General features: G+C 37.5%; 2 protein-coding genes across 3 annotated transcripts; both read right to left on the bottom strand.

Annotated features, from left to right (window-relative positions):
• Positions 1 to 4,885: 4,885 nt before the first annotated feature.
• LOC116176987 (medium-chain acyl-CoA ligase ACSF2, mitochondrial-like) lies at positions 4,886 to 7,483 on the bottom strand. The gene is made up of 8 exons (XM_031495839.1): positions 6,929 to 7,483; positions 6,573 to 6,873; positions 6,305 to 6,525; positions 6,135 to 6,252; positions 5,838 to 6,082; positions 5,628 to 5,793; positions 5,322 to 5,578; positions 4,886 to 5,267 (listed from the first exon to the last, which is right to left on the bottom strand). Exons 1-8 carry the CDS (start codon positions 6,949 to 6,951, stop codon positions 4,901 to 4,903), a joined length of 1,698 nt encoding a protein of 565 aa, XP_031351699.1. The 5' UTR covers positions 6,952 to 7,483; the 3' UTR covers positions 4,886 to 4,900.
• A 2,521-nt stretch (positions 7,484 to 10,004) lies between these two features.
• Positions 10,005 to 18,392, bottom strand: LOC116176986 (medium-chain acyl-CoA ligase ACSF2, mitochondrial-like). 2 transcript variants are annotated; one of them, XM_031495837.1, is made up of 9 exons: positions 18,240 to 18,392; positions 17,891 to 18,186; positions 11,931 to 12,151; positions 11,766 to 11,883; positions 11,472 to 11,716; positions 10,950 to 11,115; positions 10,647 to 10,900; positions 10,460 to 10,601; positions 10,005 to 10,410 (listed from the first exon to the last, which is right to left on the bottom strand). In XM_031495837.1, exons 1-9 carry the CDS (start codon positions 18,244 to 18,246, stop codon positions 10,183 to 10,185), a joined length of 1,677 nt encoding a protein of 558 aa, XP_031351697.1. In that variant the 5' UTR covers positions 18,247 to 18,392; the 3' UTR covers positions 10,005 to 10,182. The 2 variants fall into 2 exon arrangements, with proteins under 2 accessions (XP_031351697.1, XP_031351698.1); XM_031495838.1 differs by having other exon boundaries at positions 10,953 to 11,115.
• Between the last annotated feature and the right edge of the window lie 697 nt (positions 18,393 to 19,089).

The following is a 19,089-nucleotide window of genomic DNA, read 5'->3' as shown; positions in this document are numbered from 1 at the left end:
GAACGATCAATTGTATATACGAGGAGGATGGGAAAATAGATATTTAAAGAACAGAGTGAAGGAGTCATACTGTGGAGAGATTCAAGTGTTCTGGAGAATAAAAGGACCAAGACAGTGATGTCCACTTTGCTCAAACCTATTTACATAACAGATATGAAGAAATGATTAAGATAGGGTTCAAGTGGAGGATTCGAAGGGACGAAGGAATATATGGTCCTTCGTTGATGACATACTTATAATGGAAACAGAAGAAAAACTAGATGACGGAAATTATGGGAAGAATGGATATACTGGGAAAAAAGGGAATGGATTAAAATGTCGAGATATCGAAGATGAGATTTGGGAAAGAGGGGGGAGAGAAAATGGTGGTAAAATGGAAGTCGAGGTAGGATAGGAGAACTTACAATTAGGAGCCAAAGTATGGATTTACGTAGTAATATATGCCTACGATACCAATTTCATTTTTAAACAGGGACATCTGATAAACCGTGGCTGATCCATCCTTGACACCTGCAGATTAAGCCAGGGGCACTGAATTCAATTTATAAGTTTCTGTATGTTTTGTCAAGGTATAAGTGGTAGAACAGGATACGAAGACGGTCTCCTTTTAAATTCCCATTTTTACATTTCAAGGTTTTGCATGGAGTAGCCTGTTCGGTATCGCCAACCGACTTTTATTTTGCCTTTCATTTATCAAGCGGATTTTTTTAAATAATGAAGGAGCTTCAAGAACCCGTTTCGTAGATCTAGATGTGCCTCTAACAAATGTGTTCCCAGTTATTCTTTTTTAGGTATAAAAAACATGGCGATTTTGCACGGGGAAGACCAATAAAAAAGAGAGCATTCGTGAATATTTTTAACGTAATGAATTATATTTGGAGACTTGCTACCCTGTTTCTTTTATAAATGGCAATTGGGGATTTTAATTAATGGGTACCTATGATTTTGTAAAATGAGCAAATGAAATGTAATAAGCGATAGACTATGATTACATGATTAACGTGATTTTGCTTGTTACCTGCACGAATAGGCAAATTACAATTGCAGTTATTGGTGCATTATACGTAAACAATTATAGTGTTACTAAAAATCATAGTCTTCCGGTAGGAAATGATTGTGATTACTTTGCTACTAGATTTGTATAATTGTATGAAGTTGTTCCAAGCATCTAAGATTGAAAAATCATATTTTTTTAATTTTGGTTCCTGTGAGTAGGTACCATCTACCATCCAGTCCACTCATAAATATACTGACAGATCCCAGCATATTTACCATAAGTTTTTATCACGTCGAACTTCCCTTCTAACACAAATAACTTCTTCTTTATAGGCATCTAGATTAATTAAATGAAAAGGTTTCATTGTAACTTCTTCTTCTGTAATTTCTACCTACATTATGGTACCCGACTAGAGTCAATAGATCCCATATGATTTTCGTTGGATTTTGGACTGTCCCTCCCATGCAAAATTGTGTACGAATTAATGCAAAGTAGTGGGTTTTTAAGTGAAATTCATTTTCGCGGCCGCTGTCATAGTGACGGCCGTTAAAGTAAAACAATGTCACATATATTTTGACAATCAGCATGTAGGTAATTACAAATCTTTTGGATAAATGTTAATATTAATCGTACAGTTCGTATTGTTACTTATACTTACTCCTGAAAGAAAGTCTAAAGTGTTAGAAGCGTTATACTTTGAAACTGTAACATTTTGATTTTCATTAGAACTCAAACCGACAGGTACACTTTTTTATACACTCGTTTATATTAAGCATGCACTTTAGCATCGAATACACACTCCATAAGCTTGAACTTTTTAAGGTCTTCGATTTTTCCATAAGCTAATAGTACATTTTCAGACAAGGTTCCGGATATCGAATAATCACTTTCGGAGGCACACATTTTGACTGTTCTTTCACGAAAAATGTTTATCTCATTTCCATGGTAAAATGAAAACTGGCCGTCTTTCTATTTGCGACGAAAATTATTATTTTTGAAATCTCATTTTTATTTATTGACGATTCTACACAATTGCACAATAGTATATTGAAAGACAAGTGTTACAATGCGACCTAAATTGTAATACGACTATCTTGTGGCACGAGTGGCGACGCGAAGCGTAGCCACGAGTGTCCGCAAGATATGAGTATTACAATAAAGCATTGTAACACGCGTTATTCATACTATTTTTTCTATTTCGGTGCTTTAATTTAATTAAAAAAATCATTATCAGAAACTATAGGGAACATTAGAACTAACATGTTTTATGTTGGGAACATTTTTTATGCCGTTAAGTTTTAGGTTGGCAGCGTAGTAAGACTGACATTTTGAAGTTCAAACATGGAAGTACCCAATGAAGTACCTACTTGTACTAACTAGTAACTGCCAACTTAAGCAATGAGTTACCAAAAAAAAACGACTATAATCACTGTCTTTGTACAACTGTTTTCGGCCGAAAACAGTTGTACAAAATCATCATTGTGACACCGAAATAGAAAAAAAATGTTGTGTATACCACGGCCGCGTCATTCTTTAACGTCCTCAAAGTTGCCTTGTCTCGGCCGCAAGCGGCCTCGGCGCCAATCTTCTTTTCCCTACGTTAAAGAATGACTTCGCGGCCTAAGTATACAAATTAATTTTATATTTTAAAGAAAAGTTTTGAAAAAAATTTTAAAAAGTGTCGGCGCATGTCTAGTTATATATATCTGAGCAACTCCGAGATACTTGACTCGATTGAGAAAACCATAGCCATAGATCATTAATAATTAAAAAAATAATGAAAAACTAGAACAAACAAAAGTTACAAACATTTTGTTCCTATTTATTGCACTATTGAGCATTGTAAAGAAAAGCAAGTATAAAAAATTAAATATATCCAAAAAGTTTCCGCCTTTCCGCAGTTTTGCTGGCAAATTCTTTCAATATATCATCTACTTCTACACTTTTTGTAATTTCTGCATGCAGAAGATGTGTTAGTCGCTTTTGAGTGATTTATCTACTCATTCTTAGAGTGTAAAAACTGAGGGGGCGACTCGCCCCCTCTGACCCATACTGCCGACGTCGCTGCTTGCTGTAACTTACTTTTGTGACATTGTTGACGCATCGGTTTTCGTTTTGTGTAACTTTCCCTAAATATTGTTCTTTTATAAGTACGATTTTTCATGTACAGTGTGTTCAATATCTTTTTCATTTGGCGAGATTAAAAAAAAATTGTTAATATAATTTTATATGCCATATCACGATCTATCCGATCGCATATTGAAGCTTTCGGTGACTTCCTGTTAAACCGGAAATCGATGCAACTTTCGTTTTTCAAATACAATGCCTATGTTTTTTTAAGATCATTGGAAATTGGCGGTACGACAACATCAAATACGCATACGGCTGATATACAATAACGAATGGAGAAATTCGTGAATCAATATTTAGAAAACTTATAAAATCTAGCACGCCGTGTGCTTTCAGGACGCATGGTGTCGATTGTGTTACACAGAAAGGAGCTACATCAACTTGTTCAATGTTCCGTTTGGAGATTTACGTTTACGCGACAGGATCTCATGTAACATATGCCTTCTCTGTTCGAACTTATCAACCATCTTTTTCTCTGTATTTCTAAGTTTCCTAAAATTATTTTAAGTTGTTTTTTTATTTCAAATTATGTTTCTTTCTCCGATGTAACGGGCCCTTTTTTAAGCTCCACGGTTGAACGGAAAACGTAAGCAATTAAAGCAATTGGCTTTAAAATTCATCAAAATATTTGTTGCACCGTCTCTAAACTTACCTTCTAATTCCCGCGGGTATAAAAACTAATGTTTATGTACTCCTTGACATAGAAAAGTTGATTGCACTCAACCTCCCTTTTCATAGGAAATACAAAAATTCAGTATATTGATTCAAAAAGGAATTATTTGGACTATTTAACAGCAAATTGAAATTATTATGGCACCCTAAGCTGTTTAAATCAAGGTGAATAAAAAACAATACAACACCCAAATGTTTTACGGTACCTTCTAAATATTTTTCTCCTAAATATAGGTTGATCTGCCTTAGGTCTCACCAAGGTCTTATCGAATTCACATATTGTCAGCTTTTCCTAATTCAAGGGTGCATTTCTTTGATAATGTGTTCATTAATATAATACCCCCAATTGGTGATATGTATTTGTGAACTGCAGCGCCCTTAAAACACATATCATCCACGCAAAGTAATGTTTATATGGCAGGAATATGCGATTGTATAGCGAAGTGGATTTACTTTCGTTTAATAATTTCACTGTAGAGATAACTACTTGTCTCTTCCGAAACGCTGCCCCGGCCATGAGTTTATTTTAGTTTCCGAAACTAACTACGGACGTGATTTCACCAACTTTTAACCTTTAATTGTTCCAAATTTCGCTTTACACTTTACTTCCTTGCGGATAGAAAAGCCGGTTCACTTTAAAGAGTTTCCGAAACTAACTACGGACGTGATTTCACCAACTTTTAACCTTTAATTGTTCCAAATTTCGCGATCTAATCTTCGTAATCGCAAATTGAGCGGAAGACCCCTTTTTCTTCTTTGTGTTTCTATATATATAATTGACGGATCCAACGTAAATCTCGCGACCGCGTCTCTTGTCAACGACACCGAGAGCCCCGATTCTTGTCTACTCTACGTTTTCGGTTCGGCACAAAACGAACCACCAAAGCCACACGATTCGCTGCTATCTGCTTATAATATTGTAAAAATTTAAACGGCCTGGCGTGCTCCCGTGGCACGGTATGTTTAATAGAGGTGATACCTTTGTACAAACCTTGCGAGGAACACCCGTATTGCCGATACCCCAAATCCTAAGTGTCGTCAGCTAAAATTTGAATGATAGCGAAATTGTTTTGTTTATACAAAATATAAATATTATTGAATTTATTTAACTGACTCGTATTGCTTTTTTAATACAAATTTTTGAATTTTTCCCGACTGCGTTTTGGGGAACTCATCTACAATCCTCAACTGGGTGGGAATTTTGAATTTAGCCAAACTCTCCTTGCAGAACTCTGTAAGTGCTTCCAGCGTTAATTCGGCTCCATCGCGCAATTTTATGCAAGCACAAACTTCTTCGCCTAATCTTTCATGCGGCAAACCAATTACGTGCGCATCTAGTACGGCTGGATGTGCATTCAAGAAATCCTCAATCTCTTTAGGGAATATATTCTCGCCTCCTCTAATGATCATATCCTTCAGCCTCCCCACAATTTTCCCATATCCGTCTTTGCGGAGAATGAATTGGTCCCTGGTGTTTACGGAAAGTAGTTATGGAGTTCAAGAACCGTTTTGATACAATTACCCGGTTTTTAACCAATGGTGGTTGTCGATCATTTCGTCGGTTTTCTCTCGATCTTCCCAGTAACCCAGCATAGTGGTATATCCTCGAACGCACAGCTCACCCGGTGTTCCTAAAGGCACCACCTTATTGTTTTCGTCAACAAGTTTTACTTCTAAGTGATCGCAAACATGCCCTACGGTATTGAGCATCTTTTCTTCGTCATCTGATGGCATGGTTTGAAAGACACAAGCAGTCGTCTCTGTTAGTCCATATACGGACTGAAAGCTTGTGCTCAGTTATAGTTTTGGGGTTAAGTACTATGCTTACCTTCACTTTATTCACGTTTAAGTGTTTCTTCATTTTTTTGAACAGTTCAGGCGAGCAAAGTGCTCCACCGGAAACTGCTATTTCAGGAGAAATGTTTTCATTGTACTGCGACTGAACGTTGACTAAATCGACGTACATTGTCGGTGTGCCGTGGATAATTGTGCAACTACAATCAGAATTTATCAAAAGTACCCATTAGTTCCAACCCACTTTTCCTCTTTGATCGCTTTCAGGTTTTGGAGTGGATTGTACCTCGGGGAGGGTACAACCATTGTAGCCCCATGACTTATAGCCGCCCCAATTGTGATCGTACAACCAAACGCGTGGAAAAATGGCACTTGTACACAGATTTTGTGATGTTTCGTCTCTAGCTCGTTTCGCTGTCCAATGAAAAATGCGTTGTTAACGAGATTATAGTGGCTGACCATTGCCGCCTTTGGTTTCCCGGTGGTGCCCTAAGGAGACAAGCAATTGAAAAAAAAAAGCAGACTTATGCCACATACCTACAGATGTGAATTGAATGTTAACCGCATCATCGGGGCGGACACAATCTTGGTTGCTTTTAATTTTCTTAATGGAGGTTTCGTTCGCCAAATGCAAAATTTCGTTATAATTAAATGTACCACTGAAAAACAAAGGTAAAGACCTGATTCGGTCTTGTAACCACGTTGTTATACCCAAGACTGTTTTCAGATACCGTGATGATGTTTTTTAAGGACTGGGTGCTGGGGTTGTTCAAATTTTCGGGTTTTTGCTGGCGCAAATTACTTACTACGGTGCCCAGAGTATCATAGAAGTGCAGTTTGTCACACATTTCTGGGCAGATAATAACTTTCATGCCAACCTTGTTAATACAATACTCCAGTTCTTGAGCGATGTAATTGGGATTTATGAATACCTGAAAATGATCACAGTAACACAAGGTGTGACAGGGTGCATCTTTACCGCGACGAACCCCGCTCGTGCGCAAGCAAAACAAAGGATGTTCCATTCTAAGATATTGGGCGCCCAGATTCCGACACGATCCCCGTAGTTTACGCCGATTTGATGAAGACCAGCGGCAAATCGATCGGCTTGAGATAGTAAGTCGTGGTAAGTAATTCTTCTGTTTTCTTGAAATGCTATCACCGCCTCCCGTTCGGGGAACCGCGATGATGTCAGTTCCAGTTGTTTTCCTAACGTAGTGTATTTCAGTGGTGTTTTTCCTATGTGGTGCAAGTAACTTAAGTGCGTATAAAATCTTGCTCTACAATACACTCAAATAGTTTGCTCACATCTAACATAATTACATAACCACTTACCCTTTGATTCTGATTCTATTCATATCTACAGTACACTCACTTGGTATTTATAAATACAAATTTGGGGTTCTGCATGCAACGCTTGCACTATGTAGGTAGGTAGGTAGAGAACAAATTGTGGAAATTAAGTACAGTCTACCTTTATCTATTGTAATTGTAGTATAAAGTACTGCTTATCAAAATCCGAAACCAGGGCAACGAGAAAGTAGCATTTTTGTAACGTTTGACTCAGCTATTTGCTCTTTGAACCACCTTACTTTCTCGGATGTGCAATAGTTCAATCGATAAGGGAATGGACTTTATAATTAAAATTAGAATTTTTATGGATTTTTGATAATATTACCACCCATCGTCTGTTGTAATCTGATTAGTGCACTCAAAGATAGTATTATCTTTGCTTCATTATGAAATGGCTACGTTCTCGGAGAAAAATGCCTAAATTGATTTATCCAACAGTCCAATAGCATTCATCCTCCTCCGAATTAATTCTCAAGGCGCATATTTTGTGTCTAATTTCCGCGAAGCCCCATGAAGTTGTCTATCTAATTTTTTCAATAAAAAGAGAAATTGCGCAACGAAATTGGTGGACCTTATTTGTTTTATTTACAATATTATGAGTGATGTTTGACGCGTCAGCGACTTCTAGTTCAGGAATAAGCTAGAGCCAGATGATGCTAACTGGCTCAAAACTGGAAGAAGAGTTGTATGGAAATGGGCCAATGAGAACCTCCAGGAACGGCAAAATTTAAGATGACCCCTGTGGTGGTGGTGGTAACCCAAAATTAATATGCTTATTTTCTATGTCGCACTTCCTGTCTGTACTGTGAACCTACAGAGTTCAATGGAATAACATTGCATAGTTGCATACAGGAAGGTGGCATGGATTATTGCTTATAGTTAGTTAGTTTTTTAGCGCATTTTTGGTAACAAAAAGGAGCTTATCATTTCACTTTGTCCGGCTGGCTGGCTGGCTGGCTGGGCGGATTGAAAAACTTTTGATCTAGACATCGTAGAGAGGTCCGGTTTTTTGCATTATCTCCGTCTTGTCGAGTTATTGGCGCAATGGACATTCATTAAGCCCGTAGTGGTTGCGTTTAATTAGAATTTGCGAAATAACTAACGCCGCTTGAAAACTTGTCCGTGCGTATATCGATTTTAAGCCGATCCGATTGACGTAGAGGAATGGCTTTTTTATAAAATATACTTTTGGCATTGCCTAACTACGGTCACTAATATGACTTATCTAGGATAACTACTTCAAGGTGAAAACTAATCAAAATCATAACACGGTGATGAGTTTTACAGTTTGTGGTATAATTTTGGTTAAAAATATCGTATCCAGGTCTGAGCGGTTTTTAGCGTAACACAACGAAGTTGAGGTAACGCTTATGTGCTCGTGTTTCCGTCTGTCCGTCCGCCCGTCCGTCCGTCCGTCCGTCCATCGAGATCTCGGCCCTGGGACACCTAGAGACTTCGGGTTTTCGCTAATTGATAGCTGCTATGGTCTATATTTGCCCATTTCAGACAGTTTTATTGCACTCTATTTTGCGCAGACTGCGCATTGCCAACTTTCTTATTTATGGAGATATTTCTTTGAAATTTTAACCACAGATGCTTCTAGTAAAGGCAAACATTTCACACATAGTAAAAATTATGTAGACATGCGCAGTGACTGCGCAATGCGAACTTTCCTATTTACAGAGATTTTTCTTTGAAATTTTAACCACAGATGCTTCTAGTAAAGGCAAACATTGCGCACATACTAAAAATTATGTGTGCGCATGCCCAGTCCCTGCGGAATGGGACTGCGCAATGCCAACTTTCCTATTTATGGAGATATTTCTTTGAAATTGGAACCACAGATGCTTCTAGTAAAGGCAAACATTTCGCAAATAGTAAAAATTATGTGTAGGCATGCGCAGTGACTGCGCAATGCCAACTTTCTTATTTATGGAGATATTTCTTTGAAATTTGAACCACTGATGCTCCTAGTAAAGGGAACAACTTGTTGATTGCAGCGTTATCGGAGATCGGGGATTTCATTGAGGCAACTGAAGACGTCTTGATTATGGGAGACTTTAATTTCCCATTAACTGTCGTAAATCGGGTAGAGAAATTTCTTCAAGAGAAATTCAATATAGTGATCATCTCTCCCCGAACAGTGACAACGAATGGCGGAACAATAATTGACGGAGTTTTTGGCAAAATGGTCAACTACACTGTTGATTGTTCGGTTTACGAGTCGTACTGTTCATACCATCGTCCAATTATTATTAGAGTTCGTGAAAATTAATAAAGAAATATATGTTTGCATAAACCTTATTTTATAATTAAAATTTTCTGATAAAATACTGATTGCTAATGCAATACTGATCCGTCACGCCAAAAATGCGCTGAAGTCTCATCGATGCACATACGAGGACTTTTGTAATTTTTTAGTAGCTCGAACCTGTTGGTATTATCGAAATGTAGCTTTAGTATGATATGTAAATAAAGTACTTAAATAACACCCAACATAAATTATTACACCCCGATGAAAATGAGGATAACCCTACCGCGGGTAGAGTTCTGTGGAGCAGTACTGGCGGCAAACAAATCTTCAATCTCAACACACTCGGTGCCTTTCTGGATTCAATGGGACTACTAAGAGTAGGGGTCAGATTAATAATTCCTCCAAAAAGGCATTTGGTCACACTAGTCGTAAAGGATTCCCATGCCAAATGCCTTCATGGAGGGAATCAACTCACATCCCCATTGGTGCGACGAAAGTACAGGATACTGCGAGCAAGAAATTTGGTTCTCTCGGAAGGCAGAAGCTACATACGCGGTCTGCGATTCAATCACAGCACGGTTGACAGTCAAGGAGAAATCTCCTACCAGTACGGATAAATTGGCAGACCCTTTAGCAACCGCGGCACCTGACTACGCAGAACCTAGGGATTTCTGGAAAATTTGGAACTACCACATGGTTTGGCCGTTAAGTAAATTTGTGAATTTCGGCGGGACCTCCAAAATGTTAAAGGTTTATTTTTAAATTTCAGGTCAAAAGGAGGCCGCTAAAAATTAAGGATCTAAATATATTTTGACCCCTCTTTATTTCCCCAATCTTCCCTTGACCTTTGTGATATAAATGCTTAATTTTAGATTTAAACAAATATACAGAGAAAGCAAATGATAACATTAGTTAATACTTATATACACAGCACACTCTGCTGGCTTTCGGAACATACCTACAGGTTTTACTGTATCATCAGTCAAAGCTGAACACAATTGAATTGTTGTCGCAGCACGTATTTTTGAATTTTTCCGGACGCGGTTTTGGGAAAGCTCTCTACGATCCGAAGTTGACTGGGAATTTTGTAGTTCGCAATTCTTCCCTTGCAAAATTCAGTCAACTCGTCCAGGTCTAAATCAGATCCCCTCCTCAACTGAACGCAGGCACACAGTTCTTCACCAAGACGTTCGTTATCGACACCGATGACCTGCGATTGCAAATACCATAAGATCAATACTTAGAAAAACGCAATTTACATGAACTTCGTTAATGTGGGGATGATTACTGATAAAATCCTCGACTTCTCGTGGAAATATGTTCTCGCCACCTCTAATGACGACATCTTTTAACCTACCAACGACCTCGCCGGACCCATCTTCGTGCAATATAAATCGATCTCTGCAAATTTGCGTGAAAATTCGTTTTCGTTTTAGCGTAACTAACCCGGTCTTTAACCAACGTTGACTGTCCATAACTTCCTTCGTCTTATCAGGTTCTCCCCAATAATCCGCCATGGTCACGTATCCTCTGATGCACAGTTCGCCGGGTGCACCGAAGGGTAGCGTCTGTCCGTTGGTGTCGACCACTTTGGCCTCGATGCATTCTCCAATTTTACCCACCGTTTTCGTTTCGAGTTTATCACAGTCCATCATGGAGAGAAAGACTATTGCTGTGGTTTCGGTTGCCCCATAAGCTGCCTAAGGTTTAAATAGTGAACTACGAATTTTCGTGACGATTGTTTAATACCACAATATGTTTTATTTTCAGTACTTCTTTCATGTTGTACAATAACTTTGGGGACCAAGCCGCTGCACCGATCAATGCTTTGGACAGGTTTATGGTTCTGTTACATTCGCTTTGTAAGTTTATTAAATCGTGATACATTGTGGGCGTTCCAAAGATCACATTGCACCTAGAAATACAAAAATAGTCGAACCACATTTTGACATTACTTACCTTGATTTTTGCTATGTTATGAACGTAAATATGCAATATAAAGATTGTTTCACTAAGAATGAGGAATAATACTGATACTTTTTCAATAGCTAATATCAAAATGAATGCAAAAATTCAATATGGAGATCAAAGCTTGTGATGGAACATTGGGGAAATGTTGTCAGAATGGAAATTAAGCTGGTTCTGCTTTCAAAGTGTTTTTTGAAGTAGAAATCAGTGGACAAACGCATAGATTAAACAAAAGGCAAACTGCATTAGACTTCAAGCTTTTTCTGCAATTTCGCATTTACCTAGGCATGTGACAACCCTTACCTTTCCTGCTCAATTGCCATTAGGTTAGACGTCGGACTGTACATTGGAGAAGGTAACACTAAAGTCCCACCAAAATGAAACGAAGGCATAATACAGACCACCATTCCAAAAACATGAAAAAGGGGTACTTGTACGCACAATCTGTGATTTTCGGTGTTCAATTCTAAAGTTTTCCCAATGTAGTAGCCGTTATTCACCATCTGCAAATGATTTAAACAAATTCCTTTCGGTTTCCCAGTTGTCCCCTGTCGAAAAATTCAAATTTAAATAACAAACGAGACCTGTAAATCTTACCGAAGAATATTGGATATTGCAGATATCGTCTGGGGAAATACTCCTTTGATCCTCCCCAATCTTTGTAACATCCGCCAAATTTGCCATCTCCACAACTTGATAGTAGTTATAAGCGCCACTGTCATCACTGTCATTGTAGATACTGGTATTATTGGGCTCACTTACCTGAGCATTGTATGGGAAATGCTAATAACAGTCTTTAGCGTGGGAACGATGTCGGAGCTGAAGCTTTTGGCGTCGCATGTTTTTAATTCTGGCAATAAACGGCATAGTATATCGTAAAAGTTTAACGATTTGTATTCGTCCATACAAATCAGCGCTTTTACGCCACATTTGTTTAAACAATACCTCAACTCATCGGCTTGATAGGTCGGGTTCAATGCCACCTGGAAGACAAACGCAATGCAATTTGTTGTTCATAGATCAAGATTATCCCCATGTTTCTTACAAACGCTGTTTGAGAAGCCCAAAGATCTTGATACCTCCTCGTCCCACCGTTTTTTGAAAATTTGTTGTTGCTATTCTGGGTTTGCAGAATTACCAGAAAAGTTATAACTGAAACGAGGCTTTTGTAGTGGAAACAAGTTCGAAATAGTGTTTTTGTACTCCGGGAAAGGGCAAGGTACCACGCAAAATTTACAATCACAATAATTTCATCCTTTCAGGTGTGGTGAAGAGAGTGTTACTATTTTTACATGTCAGCGGCTGCGACACCGCATCTGCAATGTACCGACAAGGGAAAGAAAACAGCTCTCACCAATCATGATCTGGATATCCGAACAATAACTTTGCTGCGACTCATAATGCCATTTTTGCGAATGGGTAGAAGTTCCTGATCGCTATGTTCGCCCGTAGGAAAAACAGAGCCTTCACGAGTGATTAGAGACAACCTATTTGGTAAGTCTCTCGTTATGGTTAACTACAATTTAGCCGCCCAAACCGATCCCAGCAGTTGGCGGGAAACAATTGGATCATCTGAAGTGAGGGTGGGTTAGGGATAAGAATTTACTCGCCCTTATAACCACTGACGTAAACCCTGCTCTCAATCATATCCTGCAGCTGGATCAAAGGCTGTACGGTTGCGTGATACTTGTGTTCTACAAATTCCGCTACCTGCATGGGCACTCCCTGCTCAAAGGCCCTCACTCTCGACGAAATGGAGCATGAGGACTACCTATGTGGGTTAAACGACGGAGGTGGTACCACCACCGAGACCGACACGGAGCAATCTCAAAAGCAAAAATCAGAATTGTTAATATAGGTTAAAAGAGATTAACTTTATTGTAAATAAAAACGATTTTGATTACTTCGCAATACCAAAATATGAAAAAAACTGGGTCACATGATTATTTTAAAATCATTATTTATTTTTTATTTTTTATAAAACGATTTATTATACACGTTTAAGAGAATTTACAAAGGGAAATGAAATATAAAGCAAAATATTAACAAAAACAACAATGTTGGGCCAATTATGACCCCGTTTTGGTACGGCGAGGGTTAAATAGACCACATCAATGCATTAGAAACTTAGATAGAATTTTAGAGAACTTAGATAACAGCTACCGACGAATGTCACTCGAATTCTGGAAATTCGATACTCATTTTATTGTAATCTTTTTTTATTTAAACACGAACGCGCAAAAAAAACGAGCGTTATTCAGCACAAAAACGCATAATTTATCTTAGTCATGTAAAATATCGATGCGCATAAGTTGGTGGGTGGTGGTGCACTGTTCTTTTTTGAAAATTTGTCACGTACATTTCTTACACCAATACCAAAATGATTGTATCAATCCTTCAACATTTTTCTTTCCAAATTGTTAACATTTTAGCAATATTTCATTCGATAAGTCTAAATACAAATTTTTGTTGTGATTTTGTTAATAGGCTCTATTTAAGTTGTCCAAGTTCTCTAATGCTTTGGTCTATTTAAAAGGGTGCATACGAAAATTGAAGGTATACGTATTAGCTTAAAAGAATGTCTGCATATGCCAAATAACCCATATAGGTAAAGTGTCCTATGCACTCTTATATCGTGATGTAAATTAAGACGTGTCATAGCCTGATATGTCAAAAGTACTTTTAGTTATTAAAATTTTTCTAAAACAAATACTTCTGTGCTGGTTTTTCAATTAAATCGTCATAATAATTTTGGAAATTTATTCCACAAGCTGTGTAACAAATTCTTAGTTAATAAGTATTTAATAACCTTCATCATTTAAACGTGGAAAAATTTCTTATTTTAAAATGCAATACCAGTAAAGTACGTCGGAGGAGGATACGGAAGATAGCCTGTGCCCTAAGCGTTGCAGAAGCACACGCGGATAAAAACTCTTATTATAATCGTATTCGTGATAGAGCTACTGTGCAAAAGGATAGAGCTCAACAGCTGGTTCAAGAAGTAAATGTAATATACCACCAGACGGTTGTAGTACAGGAGAACTGCGTGGATTTCAGCAATATTTGGTTGATTATAAGATTACAATATATCAACGCAATACCAAAGCAGGGAAGTGGTATTTGAAGGTCCCGGAATGAATAAAAAAAACCAGGTGTCAAATTCTTGACAGAATAGCTTCCTAGCTGAAACCAAAAATTGCCAACATATGTACGCACTTACAGACGGGAAAAATTTATTCTTTAATTAATTCTTTAATTTTTTGGTAATAAAACCCGACACAATTTTTGTAGGCTGTACACAGGAAGATAAGATCTTCCAAATAACTCAATAAAAATTTCAGGTTACTATTTGAAAAAAAAAGTTTGATGCCCGTTATTTTTCTGTTCGGTATGCCTAATATACATATCCGAAATTTGAACAAAATCCGTCGAGCCGTTTTCTCAGAAAATTGCCAACAAACGTACGTACGTACATACAGACGGAAAAAATAAGAAAGGTGCATTTTTTACGCATGCATTTTGTTTTCTTTTATTAGGAGGACCTACCTTCCAAATTTCGTTCTAATTGTTCCATAAATAAGAAAATTGCATTTCTGCGCATGCGCATTGCATTTCTGCGCATGCGCAACACGATTTTTGCGCATGAATTTTGTTTGCTTTTATTAAAGGGACTTACCATAGAAATTTTGTTTAAATTGCTTCAGAAACAAGATCGTTGCGTTTTGCACATATGCAACACAATTTTTTGACTTTGACAATTTTTTTCTCCGTTTTTTGATAATATAACCCGGCCCAACTTTTTGTAGGTTGTACACAGGAAAATAAGGTCTTCCAAATAATAGAATAAAAATTTTAGGTTGCTATTTGAAAAAAAAGTTCGATGCCGTTACGGCGCTCCAAAATTTTTTTCAAAAATCCGGCCCGTTATTTTTCTGTTCGGTATGCCTAAAACATATATACAAAATTTCAACAAAATCCGTCGAGCCGTTTTCTCAGAAAATTGCCAAGAAACGTACATACAGACGGAAAAAAATTTATTCTTTAAAAGTTGCTTAAAATGGTCTAAAACGTCGACATTTGATGAAATTTTGAAATGTTCAAAAAACGGCTATCGCAATAGCTACCTAGCACATGCTAGGAAGCTAATAAATCTACTTTACGACGACAACCATTTCAACGTGATGACCGTTCGATCACAAAGCAACCGCCGATGTGAGATTACGGATTCTGCATGTCATGGCTGTTTCGGGGAAAAACATGTTTTGAGAATCCTAAAGCGCATAATATTTGCGTCCAAATTAACTAATTAATTAAAATATTTCGTCGCGGATTTATGAAACCAAACACCATAGGGTTAATACCAAAGGGTGGTTGCAGACATTGCGAAAACCAATCGAAAAAGCCATTTGGTTCTACACATCCGTGTGGGTTCAAAAACGTAGGGTACATAATGTCACAAACAGAAAAACATTTTATGCAACAAATTTTGTAACAAAAGTATAATAATAAATGTAACAAACTTCCGAGCCTTTCTGAAGATTTTCGTAAACGACCGCCTACGTGACCATTGTACGTAGGTACATATAAAACAAATTACCTATCAACATAATTTTTCTTGTTTTCAATAATTAACCACGCACATATGGAAGCCCTCGGTGGTCGAATGCATTAAACACTCGACTCTTAATCGAAGAGTTCAGGTTCGAACCCCGGGACGAGAAGAAATCAGAAAATAGTACACCTGCAATGTCTATTTGACTCTCCGCACCGGACAGCTCCTAACTCGCACGAAATATTTCCCCCCATCCCCCTTAGTTAACGGTCGATGAAAGAGCGCCATTATAGGTAAACGGCAAACTTTCGTCTAGAACAATCGCGTGACGCACGTCTATAAGATAGACCCCGAGGAATTTTAGAATCCGCTCGCTAAAAAGGAGGACCATCGTCGAAGAATTCTTCATCAAAGAAACAAAAAAGTGCCCACGCTCTAGCTTATCAGTAGGTATATCACCCACGCAGGCGGAATATATCAAACGAAAAATAGTTCCAGGTGGCATATAGCAAAGGAAAAAATGTTCCCACGCTCCACAACAGGTTAGTTGCCGCAATACCTACTTGAATGATGCCGTTGAGTGAGCAAACATAATGACGAGAGCGTTTTTTCCTCCTAATAATATTAATGCTAGGACCGGAAAAAAATACCGGTAGGCACGAGATCCTTACGCCATTCTCTTTTCAATAAGTCGCCTATCGTTGAAGTATATACAATTTAATGAAAAATAGTGTAGCGTATATATGTAAATACAAACAAATGTTAAAATGAGCAGATTTGTCTTTATTCCAAATGCCTATGCATGAAATTTCGTTTAAATGCTTTCATAAATAAGAAAGTTGGCATTGCGCATGCGCAAAACAACATTTTGGAAATGTCGTTAATTTTACTTATATATTCGTAGTGTTTACATATAAAGTTTCATTTCATAAGTAAAATTAACGACGTTTTCAAAATGTTGTTTTGCGCATGTGCAACTTATAAGAAAGTTGGCATTGCGCATGCGCAAAACAACATTTTGGAAATGTCGTTAATTTTACTTATATTCGTAGTGTTTACATATAAAGTTTCATTTCATAAGTAAAATTAACGACGTTTTCAAAATGTTGTTTTGCGCATGTGCAACTTATAAGAAAGTTGGCATTGCGCATGCGCAAAACAACATTTTGGAAATGTCGTTAATTTTACTTATATTCGTAGTGTTTACATATAAAGTTTCATTTCATAAGTAAAATTAACGACGTTTTCAAAATGTTGTTTTGCGCATGTGCAACTTATAAGAAAGTTGGCATTGCGCATGCGCAAAACAACATTTTGGAAATGTCGTTAATTTTACTTATATTCGTAGTGTTTACATATAAAGTTTCATTTCATAAGTAAAATTAACGACGTTTTCAAAATGTTGTTTTGCGCATGTGCAATGACAACTTTCTTATTTATGGGGGGATTTAAATGAAATTTCATACATAGGCATTTGGAATAAAGACAAATCTCACACCAGTTGCAAAATTTAGTTTTGCGCATGAGCAATGGCAACTTCCTTATTTACTGAAGCATTTGAATGAAATTTAATACATAGGCACTTGGAATACAACCAAATCTAACACCAGTTTTGACAATAAAATTTAAATTTAACCACGCCCATTTTAACTCCCTATGCTAAAAACACTAAAAACAAATTCCATCAGCGGAAATAAATGAGGTCAATCGCAAAATGCGTCATTATCCATCGTGTGAATCGTGCTTATTTATCTGTTCAAGAAGCTGTAATTAATGCTATTAATAGTTATCAATAACATAAACAAGCTAGAAAAACGTTAGCGAAACACGAATGCACTATGATCCTTCACGCCTTCTCTCATTGTCGTAAAAATTATGTTGATAAGACCTCACAATAATCACAAAATGTCCGTACTTATCTTTTAGATCTAATTATGCTGCCCAACGAAGCTGGGTCTACTACAAATAGTATTGAGTTACATACTTGTCCCACATGACTATGCGGAAACTGCCAATCGATAAAAAGCTCTTGCACTTCAAAGGCATCAGAAATAAACTTTGTCACACAGATTTGAATCATTGAGTAATTAAATCTTCACTCAACGTTTGAATTGAACCAAAGAACGTAACAAGGGATAAAGGTTGGGAGCAAGAAATGAATAGGCTTTACCGTTATAAACCCTGCACGAGCGGAAGCAAAAAACGCAATAGCCCATTCGGCAATGTTGGGCGCCCATAATCCGATTCGATCCCCTTTCTTCAAACCCAAAGAGAGCAATCCTGCGGCTAATTTGTCAGATTGCCTCAAAACTTCAGCGTACGTTAACCTTCTCCTGTCAAATCCAGACACGAGGGCAGTGACTTGGTCATATGTTTTTGCAGCTTCCTCTACCAGGCTCCCAATTGTCATATATTTCAGTGGGCTACTTCCAGGATTGTGAATGTAGCTTGGGAGATTGCTTGTACCTGCGTGTAAACGTGCATAGTGATAACAAAATATTCTTACGCTGATTACTTACGTATCATCTTTTTAAAAGTCAAGTGTTGGCGAGTTAAGAGTTGTAAAGTAAAAATACTGACGATACTACTTGCTTAGGAGTGGGTACAGTGATCCTATCCGTGACGACCGAGGTCAAGTCGATAAATATTGCGCAAGTACATTTTTTAAATTATTTATAAGCTTTGTTTTTGGAACGTGGTGTTAAACATTTAAAACATAATAAACGATTCCTGCATTTAAAATGTGACATTATTCGGGGCGCAACATTTGTGAACTTCTAGGAGGGGATCTAAGTTTTTGAATAGGAATGAATTTGCCGATTTTTGAAATATTTTTCAAAATTGTCACCACAAGATTGCAAAAAGAAGAAATTTTGTTCATGGTTTTGTACATAACTTCCAAGGCATCTGAAAGAATACGCCCATAGCAATTATGCCTATTGGAAGCAAATTGAAACAACCATCTCAAATCGAACATTGGTCCTTCGAACCTGAATACATGTGAAAAGTATTTCTTGTTAGTGGATTTTGTTCATAATAACTGAATTTTGAACGTCATGAACGATAGATGTCTTATTTAATTACATGAGTTCTCTCACTGTGTCGTGGATTACTCAATATTCAAGATGTTATAGACGCGTGAATATTCATTGTGGGAGTGAATTAATGACAATAAAAGTGTAAATGGACGAACGTGCGTGGAAAGGTTCTTCAAGGTGAAGAAAAGTGACATTGTACGGAGCAGCGAAAATTGAATCACTGACACACGACAATGATCCTTCGTGGTGTCTTCAAAGGCGATCTTAAACTTGAAAGACCTATGGGAGTACACATCAGGCGAAAAATGGAAGCCAGAACTACAAATCGGAG

This window comes from Photinus pyralis, unplaced genomic scaffold (genome assembly GCF_008802855.1).
Source record: "Photinus pyralis isolate 1611_PpyrPB1 unplaced genomic scaffold, Ppyr1.3 Ppyr1.4_LG7, whole genome shotgun sequence".
NCBI classification, from domain to species: Eukaryota; Metazoa; Arthropoda; class Insecta; order Coleoptera; family Lampyridae; genus Photinus; species Photinus pyralis.
Note: the sequence above shows the minus strand (reverse complement) of the source record. Positions and strands in the feature narration are given on the sequence as shown.

Bases quoted from the DNA above. Each gene is read 5' to 3' on its own strand.
- LOC116176987 (XM_031495839.1), bottom strand. From the start codon at position 6,951: ATGAATAGAATCAGAATCAAAGG. The intron at 6,526-6,572 runs GTAAAGATGCAC...GATCATTTTCAG, and splicing joins CACGAGCGGGGTTCGTCGCG to GTATTCATAAATCCCAATTA. The intron at 6,253-6,304 runs GTATAACAACGT...TTTGTTTTTCAG, and splicing joins GTATCTGAAAACAGTCTTGG to TGGTACATTTAATTATAACG.
- LOC116176986 (XM_031495837.1), bottom strand. The intron at 12,152-17,890 runs GTAAAGCCTATT...TTTGTCTTCCAG, and splicing joins CTCGTGCAGGGTTTATAACG to GTGGCATTGAACCCGACCTA. The intron at 11,116-11,471 runs GTAAGGGTTGTC...TTGTATTTCTAG, and splicing joins ATGGCAATTGAGCAGGAAAG to GTGCAATGTGATCTTTGGAA.